This window comes from Elgaria multicarinata, chromosome 21 (genome assembly GCF_023053635.1).
Source record: "Elgaria multicarinata webbii isolate HBS135686 ecotype San Diego chromosome 21, rElgMul1.1.pri, whole genome shotgun sequence".
NCBI lineage: Eukaryota > Metazoa > Chordata > Lepidosauria > Squamata > Anguidae > Elgaria > Elgaria multicarinata.
Window position 1 is genome coordinate 11,156,412 of NC_086191.1, and position 13,114 is coordinate 11,169,525.

Genomic DNA, 13,114 nt, shown 5'->3' on the forward strand with positions numbered 1-13,114 from the left:
ACTGAATGAGGCAGCTGCAGCACCTGGATCGGCATTTCCTGTTTTATGGACTGCTTTCCAAACTACGACATAAAAGAAGAGATGCACTGAACCCCAATTGACAAGACCTAAATCAATCACCCTTTCTCCACACTTCTAGAGCATTTCTAAATCACAAGGAATTTCTTGTTTCATTTCTTGATGTACCCAGAAACAATCCCACATCCTTCTCCCTTCCAATATCCAGATACCCACTTCTTCCATTCCAGAAATACACTCTCCCCACCCCCACAGGAAAGAAATGAAAGCCAGGAGGGTGCAAGATGGTTTCTTGTCATTTTATTGGGACGATGTTTATTGCCTTAGAACACTGGAAGCAGGAAAGCTTGCCCCTATGGGAGTTTAGGAACAGATGTTTCCTTCCCTTCCAGTTGAGGTTGGCTAACAACACTGGAAGCCACTCCCCAACTTTAATTTATAGACAGATATTAAGGTGAGGGGTGGGTTTCCAGTGTAGGATACTAGTATCCTATGCATCTTTCCTCTGAAATAAGCCCCATGGAAATCAATGGGTTAACTGCACCCAGGTTAACTGCACCCAGGATAACACCCTTCTAATATCAGCATGCTTTTAGTATAGAGCAAAGCTGGTAATTTTTTAAGGGTGCAATCCTACGCATGATTAGACAGAAAAAAAGTCTGACAACTCCCAGGATTCCCCAATCACTTTGGCTGGCTGCGTAATGCTGGCAGGGTGTTTTTTCTGTCTAGACATGCACCCTAAAAAGATGCCATGCACCCACTTAACGCAACGGGCTAGTTGACTGATCCTTGAAGCTCTTTTCAAGCCCTAAAATTCTAGCCAGTGGTGCTTGGCAGTATAAAGAACCCAAAGCTGTTTGTCAAGAGAAATGAATGAGAACTCAATAGAACTGCAGACTGTTCTTTACACCTCTCAAGTCTTTTGCATTTTTTTTAAAAAGGAATTAAGTCACATCCAAGTTTATGGGGCTAAACAGGTTCAAAATCCAAGCCTTCTGGCTTTTCTGGTTTTGCAACCTTTGTGCCCCCAACGCCCCCTACAAGTCTGCCAGCACCAAGCCACAAGAACAAACAAGGAAACTGGGTTTCAAGACTTCAGAGGCAGATCTCAGCTCTGGGAGCAGGCTCAGTTTCCACCATATCTACATCCAGGCAGTCTGTTACTTTATCCTTTTTCTTCTTTCTCTTTCCAGTCTGAGCACTTTTACTTGGACCCGGAGAGGCATCAACTGCAATAAAAGGACAAAAGAGAATTAAAAAAAAAATCATAATCTTTCCAGCATGCCTTGAAGTAGGGGTGCTCTTCAGACCTGGATCTGCTTTCCTTCCCTATTCATTCCCACATCTCCAGTTAAAAAGAAGTCATTGCCAGTGTAGTGGTTTATGCATTCAGCAAGATCAAGCACCAAAGCTTTCCTTGGGCTGCACCATTTCTGCCTGTTACTCCCCCCGCCCCCGCAAAAACAAAGCACTACTCCCTGCATGTAGAAATCTAGCATGTCCAGGCATGGAGTTCGTGTAGCTTTTTTCTTTTCTTTTTTTATTCTGCAAGTTGGGTCTGCCCACTCTGATGGAGCACACCAATATGAAAATCACTGCCCCTACCTGGCCAAAGCAGAGTACTCCTTGCATGTAGAAATCTAGCATCTCTAGGAGTAGGGTTTCCCTTCCCCCTCAAAAAAGTGGTAAAATCCAGAAAATCTTTCCTACTTGATCTGCTGGATGTATGAACTGGCTCACAGTCCCAAAGGGGCTGCTCAGACAACACACTAACCCATTCTCACTTGTTGAATGAGGGTTGTTTTTGAACGGTGGGTTGTTTGCTGAACTATGGTTTAGTGTGTTGTCTGAACTTCTGCAAGGCGGATTGTAAACCAAGCAGTATGGTTTATTTTCCCAAACAAGCCATCTTGAAAATCTATGGTTTGTTGTTGGATTGTTGAAGGTGGTTAACAAGCCATACTGTGGATGTTCAGACAACACGCTAACCCATGGTACAAGGAACAAACCACACTTCAAAAACAACCCACCCTCAACTATTGACGGTGAGTTAGCTTGTACTTCAAAATGGTGGCGGAACCTTCAATAATGAACCAACAGACAGACCAGCCCTACCCTCCACTTCCTGGGGAAGTAGGCAGGAAGGAGCCCCTGTTCCTAGGCCCAACTGGAGGGAAGAAAGTTTACCCTGCATGTCTGTTTTCTCCTTAGTGGCATGACGGATTTGCTTCAGCAGTTTCCTTCTCTTCTTCCCAGACAGGGTAATGTTTGCTCGAGCACTGGATCTGGAGAAGGAAGCCAAAGAGGTGGTGGGCAAACAGAAGACATTTTAAAGACAGTTCTTTAATAGACTGCCACTTTAAAAACTCAAGTCTCTCTCTGCTTCAAACATGGATGCAGTTGTTCCCAGTTGTCACGTCCTGCAAGTCAAGCAGCATCTGCCCTGTCTTGTTCCAGAACCCTGACTCCAAGAGACCAAGTTTAACCATTAGACTCTACTCCCCATCTTATTGATTTTATTTAAAATATTTTCTGGCTGCCTTTTAGGGCAGAAGCCCTCCCAAGGCAGCATACAATCATATTTCTCCCAAAAACCATTACAGACAACTGGAAACTATCTTGTTCTCATTATCCCCATATCTCTAAATACTAGTTCCCACTTCCACCTCAAGGCTGGGATTGTAATTCAAGAATCCCATAACAAAGCTTCTATCTTATGTGTCTCAGGGCTCAAATCCTATGCATGTTTAGACAGTAAAAAAATCCTACAATTCCCAGCATTCTCCAGCCAGAAATGATATAGTGGCTTACTTGCTCTTGCATGTGTATATACGTATATCCTATTATGTTGCATTATTTGCTACAGCAGCTAAGAGAATTCAAGCAACTATTTATTTATTTGTGGCATTTTTATGCTGCTGAATATAGTAAAATCTCTCAGCGGTTCAAATATTGTGAACAACATGTCAGTGGATTGTAAAGGCAATGCTTTAAGCTGAGCAAGATAAAGACATGACTGGGTATTTTTATGTAGGATATATTTTATGTTAAACAAGAATCAGGCAGCCCAGTTACTCCTGCTTTACATCCTTTTTTTTAAGTTTTAGTTTTGTTTAAATGGCCCACACTTATAATCAATAAACATTTTGTTGTTGTAATGATAAAAAATCACTCCAATTTCTTCTCAGGCTTCCCCAGGCTATTCAGGGCTTAAGCGTAACTCACGAGCGCTTCTTCAGGTGGTGAATGGTGATGAGCCCCGCATCCACAACAGCTCCCACAATCCGGTGTTTCTTCCGCTTCTGCTGGCTCAGAACACGGCGCCTTTTGAAAAGCTTTTTCTTCAGCTCCTAAAACCAAATGAGAGAAGCCGTTTTCAGACATGGCCAGCACCCTAAGCAGATGTCCTCATTTGATTTTTGTCCACAAAAACTGAAAAAGGGGCTGCTGTTGCTGGCACAGCCTGATCTGGATTTTGACATTTTCACAAAGCACAAGGGTGTGCAATGGGTGGCTCTCTGGAGTTTTAGTTTACAACTTCTATCTGCTCTAACCAACACAGCCAATAGTAAGGGATTATGGGATTTATAGGCCGAAACACCTGGAGGCCCACAAGTTCATGTTTTTAAATTGTTGGTTGTTTTTATGTTTTTCATGGTTTTAATTTTTGTGAACCACCCAAAGAGCTTCATGGGTGGTATAAAAATGTAATAAATAAGTTGCCTTCCCCTGACATAGCAGTTCTAACCTAAGAACAGAAGCTGAACGGCTAATATTCTTATTTCTCTTGTGTGCAGGGGGTGGGGAGAAGACTGCAAATTTATTTATTTATTTATTTATTACATTTTTATACCGTCCAATAGCCGAAGCTCTCTGGGCAGTTCACAAAACTATTAGAAAAATAGTTTAATTTTTTGGAAAAAAAGAAACCAGGAATAAAATCCTCAATAAGGTTAGATTATTTTTGCTGTATTTTAAATTACTTCATCGTGATAGCAGGATTGTTCTTTGACTGGCACTTGTTTTCTCAATATTGTAATCTACCCTGGGCTCCTTCTGAAGACAGAGCAAGGAACAAGAGGTTTTAATAACAACAACAATAACGATAATCATAATAGTACTACTAATAATAACAATAAATTACCGTCCGCGGCCGGTTGATTTTGCCTGAAGGAGCCCCCATGTTGCACCCACGTGGCCTCTCCTAGCCCACTTCCATATCTCATTGTTTAATTTCCGGGTAGGAAACGTAAGGCGCGTGATCTTCCGCGAACGTGTAGCACGTCCCTGCGTGCAGTACCGCGTAACCCTAACCCGCCTCTGTAGTGTTCTGATTGGTCAAGAGGAACTTGGCCAACCAAAGCCGGGGTTGAGCTCCGCTACCCCCACCCCACCCATAGTGTCTTGAATTTACCACGTGGTGGCGCCCAAGAGTATAAATGGCAGCGCTGGGATAACTTGCTCTTTCTTTTGATTTGTGCTTCCTTGCGAGGAAGGTAAGGAGCGGGAGTAGATTTTTTAAAAAATAATAGTGGGTGGGTAGATATTTGGAGCTTTTCGTGGCTTGCAGGGTGGGGATGTATAGTGGTTTTCTTATAACCTGTAGAATGCAGCCTGATCAGGTTTAATTTATGGGTGAGATTTAGAAAAGCCACGTGGTTGCAGCATGGCGTCTGAAAGGCCTTTGATGTCTTAGAGCTTCATGTCTTTGGCCACCTCGGTGGACTGCATCCTTTTGCTGGAAAATGTGCAAGGGGAAGAAAGCATTCAAATCTTCCCATCCCGCAGGGTGATCTTGAGCCGGTGACTACTTCCCAGCTCAGCCTACCTCATAGGGTTGTTGTAAAGAGATGTCCCTTCCAAATTGATTAAAACCGGGGGGGGGGGGGTTGAAGATCGAGAGAGATGGATCAGCCCCTTATGAAATAGGGTGGTGGAGGGAAACCCTCCAAACAGGTTAAAAATAGGCAGGCCAAACATCTTTGTCAAATGCTGGCGACGGATGTGATGGATGCCTCCCATTTTGCTCTGGTTTGTGACACTCTTGAGGGCATCTGTCAGGAGACAAGGACCTAGCCATTTGCCAGTTTAGCAATACCTGGTTTCTTAGTAAACTTAAGCCCATTTAGCTATAATCTCTTCCTGCGGCTTCTTTGTTTTCTGAAGTGTATACATTCTGCAAAGGTTAGTGAGCTCATAGTTTTGGTGCAGTGCCTCCTTTTCTTGGCAGGCCCGGGTCTTTCAATACCCGGCTCTGTAATGTCCGGAGGTAAAAGAACGCCCACCCAGTGCTATGTCTTCGGTGCCAGCGGCTTTGCCATCTGCTGGTTCTATCCTCAAACACTGGGACAAAAAGCCATCTTGCCTTTTCCGTTCAGCATGCCCCTGCACATGGTTGTATCTTCCCAATCAGGTGCCTTCCAGATGTTTTGAATTACAGCTCCCATCGTCCTCAGTCATGCAGGCTGGGAGTGCTGAGAGGTGTAGTTAAATAACCTTTACAAAATGTGGAGCCGGTCAAGAGGGGGGATCTTATTTCTTTCACGTAGGGAATGACTTTTGTGTTGTGACATTAGATTTGGATATCTTATGACTCCCTTTTTTTCTCTACAGGGATTCTGACCAGATGGAATTATGCCCCAGGATCCAAAAAGCGTGGATACAAAACGGAAGGCTTCTGGGTGCAACGTCTAAAAGCTTTTGTAGAAGATTAGAACCTTTGAGACTGGCATAGAGAACAGCCTAAAACCAATGTTCCCCAGTCTGGTGCCCTCTGGACATGTTGGGCTAGGAATGCTGGGAGTAGCAGTCCAAGATGTTTGTCATGCACCAGATTGGGGAAGGTTGGAACTCACGGGTTGTCCCTGCTAAGGACCTCTGGAAACATGGGCACACTTCTCTCTGTATTTTAGGACTAGCTTCTACCCCATATGCCCCAAAGGGGTAACAATAGAATTTCAGCTCTCCTAAGTAGATAAATTCCCAGTTTCCCTTCATGGTCATACTGGATAAGGTGGGCGGGGTCAAGACACTGTTTCACTTTTGTTATGTTGAGAGATCTGTGCATGATGCTGTTCTTATATAACTCTGTCTAGGATAGGATTGTTTTAGCATTGTTCATTTCCTTTTGCTGGTATGTATTTCTCCCATTCTTACTTATTTTAAATAAAGCTTTTATGATTTGAAACCTGGGTCGTTTAAATATTTTATTTGGTTCAAGCATCCATCCCATGTAAGTTCTTAAGCTATTTTTGGAGCCTGCTGAAGCCTTGGAAGGAATGGTAAGGGGAATTTATAGAGTTGTATTTATTGGAAGTGTTTTTCACTCCTTTTCAGCCGAAAAGAGGCTGGATAAATCAATTCAAACAGTCCCTGCGCACAGACTTACAATCTAAAATGGGTGGTCAGAAAGTAGATTTCCAGATGTTTCCAACTCTCAGAAGCCCTGGCCAACATAGCCGATGGTCAAGGCTGCTCACCCATGATTCAAAAAGGCAGAAAAGGGAAAGAGATTGGAAGGAGGAAAAACACCAATGAATGGGTGCAGTGAACAAGTACGGGAAGGAACAAAAATATGGAAGTTCCCAGCTTCCTGGGAAAATGTGGCAAGCAGGTGCAGTTACATCACATCTTCCTTCATGGGGGAATTGAAGGCCTTCAGGTACAAGGGCATCAAAGTTACTCTACCACAATATAGTGAGATACTCCAGGCTTGTGAAAAATTTGTGTGAGAGGGGGTGGTGAATCTTGAGGACTGCAGCTTGTAATCTTTAAAACAGCCTTGTAGGGTAGGCAAGGGTCATTCTCCCTACATAGCAGGTGGTAAGGGAGGACTGCTTTGCTTAAGTCCTGTTTGATCATTCCAGGGTGGAGGCATGATTCAAAATGGGCTTCCTCACGTGTAGCTCTTGGCCAGTGCTAAACCAGCTCTCTGAATTGGGATTCCTTTTGGAGAAGGTGCTGTACTTGACTCCATATGCACTCCCAGCTAACATACCTGAATGTGAGGTCATCTGTGTTGGCCACCATATATCACCAAAATAGCCCCTGCACATCTTACAAATAAGTAGCGGCTTGGCTGACATTGGAATGACCAATTTAAAGATTGAAACCCTGGAATGATGTATAGGATGGGTCAAATTCAGTCCACCTAGAGTCCTAGATAAGAACATGAGAACTTCCTGGATGAAACCAAGGGTCCATCTAGTCCGGCATTCTAGTCACACAGTAGCTAACCAGCTACCTGTCGGAAAACCCCAAGTTGGACATGAATGCATGAATTTGTCCAAGCCCCTTTTTAAAGCCACCCAAATTGTGGCCATCGCTACATATTGTGGAAGTGGATTCCATAGTTTTAACTATGCACCAAGTTTTATAGTTTTTGGACAATTCGCCCCTCCATTTTGAAAAGTTTGGAATACCTCTCCTAAAGCTTAATTAATGGCAGCGAGCTTCAAACTCAAAGGTGGTGGTCTTTAAGCCCCTCCTTTTTTGTCTTTGACCCCGCCCACCACCAGAATGCAGCCCCCAAGAACTGTTTTCAGCTTGTTGGAGGAAGGCCTTCCCCTCTGGAGCTCAAGAAGAAGCTAGAAAATACCTGCATGGGAGCTTTCTTTGGCAGAGGTTTGATCCATTGGTCCCTAGGTATGGTTGCTGGCTCTAGTAGTTGCTGCAAAGGAAGAAGATTGCATGAGATAGGGAGCAGTAACTGGAAAAATGCTTAGATTATTTTGCAAAAAGCACAGAGTTACCTTTAACAGCTGGAACATTTCAATTTGCAAGGAAAGCATTCCAGGGCTTCTTATTTGAACTTCATGGCCACCCTGTTTGTGGCCCTAAAGCCAAATGTGACCTCCCTCATTTGTGCATCCCTCATTTAAGCTGCAGCTGAGGAGGGTGCACAAGTGTCCTTTTTTTTCATTGTACAATCCCCACTTCCTGCACTCCATGACCGCCCAGGGGAAGACATCCTGAGGTAATTCTTCCCACAGGGCCTTTTCAGGGCAGGAAGTGCAGGCAGCCTGGGAGGCTAGCAGTGGATAGGTGAGCTCAAAAACACCACAAAAATAATTTATAAAGCACCCTGAGAATGAAACAGGACAACGGGTGCCTCTTTTATCGGGGAAGGAAACTTTCAGGGAATTGGAGCACAGATTTTTGGCCCAACCTCCACCTCTTCCCTGGAGCGGGACACCCACTCCCGCATTGGGGTGGGTGCAAACTGAGGGCCTGCCTGCCAACACAGTAGACATTATTGCAGCACAAAATCCTCAAAAACCCTTACTAAAAAAGCGAAAGGAATTGTGCTACGGCCCCTACCAAAGGTGAGGCAGTGTGGAGAACAGGGCCAGGCAAAGCTGGTAATAGGCCCGGGCCAGATGGGAAAAGTAGGCCCCATTTCAAACCGCTCGTCAAGTATTTTTAATCAGTTCTAAATAGATATGAACTAGAACAATTTATTTAAAAAAAAGAGGTAATGGCAAGCGCTTTTATTCAAGATGTATGTAAGACATCACTTCTTCACATTCAGAAATGCTTTACGTGCTTTTCTTTGGGCAAATTCATCAACAACAGAAAAATAGAGCAACTTTGCCTTGTCAACGTTACTACTGCTCACTCACAGGAGAGCTACTTTGTAACAAATCTTTACCAAAGGGCCCCCTTTGCCTTTACCGGGGGGACTCAGAGTAGACCCCCTCAAAATCATAGGCCCATGCCAACTGCCCCCCCCCTTTGCCCAGCCCTGGTGGAAAATCTCTCCTCCTGTGGGAGAAGTTTGTTAAAACTATCCCTCTTCATTTCTCTGCCCACAAATAGGGTAAGAGAATTTCGAGAGGCCATTTGTGACAGCTCCTAATTGTTTCCTGATTTTTCTAGATGTACCAAGCAAGACAAAACGGTGTTCCCTTCTTCTCTGGGGGCTGTATGGACACAGAAGAGCCCAGTTAACATGGAGGTAACGTCCCTTGCCAAGAAAGAGTTGCAATTGCGGAAGCCTTTTATTTATTTATTTTAATTAAAGGTCTGAGGCACTTTCCCACAACCTGGTGCTCTCCAGATGAACTAAACTGCAACTCCCATCATTTCCAGCCAATGTGGAATTCTGGGAGTTGCAGTTCAACACATCTGGAGGATACCAGGTTGGGGAAGGCAGGTCTGGGGTATGAATTGTAGGAAGATAAAGCTTAAGCAATCTCCACAACAAAGGGCATTATATGTAGCCTTAGGCACCCAATACAAATGTGTGAATATATAAATATATGTATATATATATAGAGAATTTATTACGGTCATAGACCAGCAGACCAATACAAATGAATGGTGGTGTCATTGTTCAGAATGGTGGTATATTTAAATGTCTAAAGGTGAGGAGTAAGCAACATTTCTCAGTGAATCGTTTAAAAGTGACCTGGAGGCCAGGTAAGTTTTGTGCCATCGTGACATGCAGCAGCTTCGTTTATGGCACTGCATAATTTCACATGGAACACATTTTCTGCCCGTCATGCGTCCCTGATGGTGATGCATGTTCAGCTTTTGCACATACAACTCGGTTTTCCCAGGAAGGGAAAATATGGGCGACCTCTGCTGGCAGGCAATGAGTTAACCATTACACAGAGCATGATGGGAAAATAGGTCGGTTTATGCAAATGTTATGCCAAACATGGTGAGATGAGAAATTGACGAGGTCGAGAAAATCCACATTTTTCAAGATTAAATTGCTTTCCAGGAGGCTGTTAACCTGGATTTTCGAAAAAGGAACCTTGTCAGAGTATATCCCATGGAATTTACAAACTACAGAGACCGATGTGGGGCTGAGCTCTGTGGAGTCTCGATTCGCTCTCTGTCTGCTTGAATACCACTGGAAAACGAGTCTACCCTGCCTTTTTTAACACTCAGCATCGCTTCTCGGCCTTTTGGCTAAGATCAAGTGTAGTATCTGTTCTTATCAGTTTAATATCTGATATGTCCTCTATTTGAGGACTATATATTAAATGGATTTTTGGAACTGGGAGATGGAATAGGAGCTTGCTCCATCCACTCCACGCATCGACCTGGTATTGCAGTACCTCCAGGAACGGTGCACCTCCCCTCTGGGGAGAATATGGCTGGTTCAAAAATAGATGAAAATAGCTCAAAGGATAACTCTGCTTATCCCAAGTTGCTTCCTATTCTCCCAAGAAAAGAGCTTTGGCTTGCTGGTTTCTCTTAGGCTGGGGTGCAGATACCACTGTGTTCTGGGTCAGGGTGCAATGGAGAACAGGAAGAGCAACTCCAGGGGGCTCTGCGTGGGCCCCTTCTGGGATGTGGCCCTTTGACAGGTGCCCTACCATGCCTACCTGTGACGCCCTGAAGCAGTACATCCTTCTGTGCCTCCTTCTGTTGCCTGGGCCAGAGTGAGAAGCAGGTAAACAAGCAGGTTGCAGTGGTGAAGAGCAGGAGCTATTTTGGCAAATGGAGTACTGCTAAGGAGAAACGAGTAGGGAGACCCAGCGGTTTTGACAGGTTCTTTTGGCTACTAATATGTCTTGGGATTTCTTCTCCATCCTTCATGGTCTGCCTTTCAGCTGGGCCTGGATATTAGACTTTGAGGGGGTGGAAACCCTTTAGTTGCTACATTTCTGTGTGTCCTGCATTGGCTCTAGCAGCCTTAGTTATAGGGCCAATGTTCCAGCAGACAAGTTCTCGGTTCAAGGAATTTCAGGCAAATGCAGAAGTGATCCAGATAACAGGCGCAGGGTCAAGACACAGGCAATCAGCCCAAGCTATAGAGTTAGGCAAAGCAAGCAAAGGGTCAAAACAGAGTTAGGCAGTCCAATAATACATACATAATCCAGTAGCAGAGTCATGCAGGAGTCCAAGGTCGTAGCACAGGGGGTTCAAGAACAAGGCAGGGTCAGGAGACAAGGCAGGGGAAGTTGGTGAGACGTTGTTTCCAGCAACCAACAAGCTCTCACTGCTGGCTTTTGTACACAGAGACTGCTAAGCTCCACCCAGGCTCAGCTGCTGTCCTTTAGAGCTCTCTGGGCAGAGCCCTACTCAAGAGGAGTTGCTTTTTCCTGAGGAGACCGTCGAGCACTCTTAGAGGAGGCCTACTGGCTTGTCGCTTGAGGTGATGACATTCCTGGGGGTTCAGGGGGTTGCTCAGTCTCTGTTCCAGAGCTAGAGTCCCACCCCCGTTGTCAGGGAAGGACCTGGAGCTGTATCCCCCAAAGGCCCAGGCTCCTCGTCTGGTGCCAGTGCTTGATGTGGTGTCTCCCTGGTTTCTGGGGGGCTCTGCTTCCTCCTCTGAGGAGGATTCCTGTAGTGAGGGCATGACATCGTGCTACAAGCCCCAGACCCAAGGAGAGAGAAAGAAGGCAGTTCCCTCCATCCGTGATGCTTTCTGCCTTAATTTGGAATTAATACTTGTCTTAATTCAGAGGGGAGACGAGCAAGGCTTTCTCTCTCATGCAGGAGAGGGAATTTGGGAGGTGCTGCTTTTCTCTCTCTCTGCAGGGCAAGCAGAATCATAGAATCATAGAATTGTAGAGTTGGAAGGAGCCTATAAGGCCATCGAGTCCAACCCCCCACTCAATGCAGGAATCCACCCTAAAGCATCCCCGACAGATGGTTGTCCAGCTGCCTCTTGAATGCCTCTAGTGTGGGAGAGCCCACAACACCCCTAGGTAACTGGTTCCATTGTCATACTGCTCTAACAGTCAGGAAGTTTTTCCTGATGTCCAGCCAGAATCTGGCTTCCTGTAACTTGAGCCCGTTATTCCGTGTCCTGCACTCTGGGAGGATCGAGAAGAGATCCTGGCCCTCCTCTGTGTGACAACATTTTTAAGTATTTCAAGAGTGCTACCATGTCTCCCCTCAGCCTTCTCTTCTCCAGGCTAAACATTCCCAGTTGTTTCAGTCTCTCCTTTGTTTCCAGACCCCTGATCATCCTGGTTGCCCTCCTCTGAACACACTACAGCTTGTCTGCGTCCTTCTTGAATTGTGGAGCCCAGAACTGGACGCAATACTCTAGATGAGGCCTAACCAGGACCGAATAAAGAGGAACCAGTACCTCACGCGATATGGAAACTATACTTCTATTAATTGCAGCCCAAAATAGCATTTGTCTTTCTTGCAGCCATATCGCACTGTTGGCTCCTATTCAGCTTGTGATCTACAACAATTCCAAGATCCTTCTCGTTTGTAGTATTGCTGAGCCAAGTATCCCCTATCTTGTAACTGTGCGTTTGGTTTCTATTTCCTAGATGTAGAACTCGGCATTTATCCCTATTAAATTTCATTCTGTTGTTTTCAGCCCAGCACTCCAGCCTATCAAGATCACTTTGAAGTTTGTTTCTGTCTTCCAGGGTATTAGCTATCCCATCCAATTTTGTGTCATCTGCAAATTTGATAAGCATTCCCTGCATCCTTCCTCCCCCAAAACAGCTCCCCAGCCACTAATAATGGCTACAGGTTTCATAGGTGTGAATTCTGCCTGGGGGAGAAAATTATTTGTGTTCCTTTGGGGCGTGGATGGTAATTCCGCAGTAAATCACATGATTTGTATGCGGGACGTCCCAGGTCCAGTCCTCCGCATCTTCAGGTAGGGCAGGGGGAAATTCTGTCTGAAACCCTGGGAGAGCCAGTCAGTGTTCAGTGATAATATAAAGCCGGATGGAGCAGTGCTTTGATTTGGTAGAAAGCAACTTCTTGTGTTCCTCATGAAAATCAGACTTTTATTCAGAACGGTGAGGACTAGAACCTTAGGTTGCTTCCAGACAGAAGGCTCTTAGTGCTACCAATCCGAAGATGGTTTTGTTCCTATTCAAATCAGCACTTATTCAAAGCCACAACTTTGAATCCACAGCTGGAATCTTGCTTTATCTTTAAGGGAAAGGCTGGAACTCAGTGGGAGAGAGTGCATGTTTTGTATGCAGAAGAGTCCAGGTTTAATCTCCAGGTAGGGCTGGGAAAAGACCCTCCTGTCTGAGGCCCTGAAGAGATCTCCTGCCAGCCAGTGGCACAGATAGGCACGGTCTGACCCTGTGTACACAGCAACTTCTGCAAGACAATTGGCAGACGGTCCCTGCAGCCACTTCCTGCCAGTGGTATT

At 45.1% G+C, this 13,114-nt stretch overlaps 1 protein-coding gene and 2 non-coding genes across 3 annotated transcripts; 2 read left to right on the forward strand and 1 right to left on the reverse strand.

Moving 5' to 3' along the window:
• Positions 1-303: 303 nt before the first annotated feature.
• On the reverse strand, positions 304-4,266 carry C21H11orf98 (chromosome 21 C11orf98 homolog). Its single transcript, XM_063145633.1, has 4 exons — positions 4,166-4,266; positions 3,247-3,371; positions 2,209-2,306; positions 304-1,250 (listed from the first exon to the last, which is right to left on the reverse strand). Exons 1-4 carry the CDS (start codon positions 4,202-4,204, stop codon positions 1,117-1,119), a joined length of 396 nt encoding a protein of 131 aa, XP_063001703.1. The 5' UTR covers positions 4,205-4,266; the 3' UTR covers positions 304-1,116.
• A 968-nt stretch (positions 4,267-5,234) lies between these two features.
• Positions 5,235-5,375, forward strand: LOC134412459 (small nucleolar RNA SNORA57). The gene has a single exon (XR_010026418.1). It is a non-coding gene; the product is annotated as a small nucleolar RNA SNORA57 (small nucleolar RNA).
• A 4,544-nt stretch (positions 5,376-9,919) lies between these two features.
• LOC134412462 (U2 spliceosomal RNA) lies at positions 9,920-10,110 on the forward strand. Its single transcript, XR_010026421.1, has one exon. It is a non-coding gene; the product is annotated as a U2 spliceosomal RNA (small nuclear RNA).
• Positions 10,111-13,114: the final 3,004 nt, after the last annotated feature.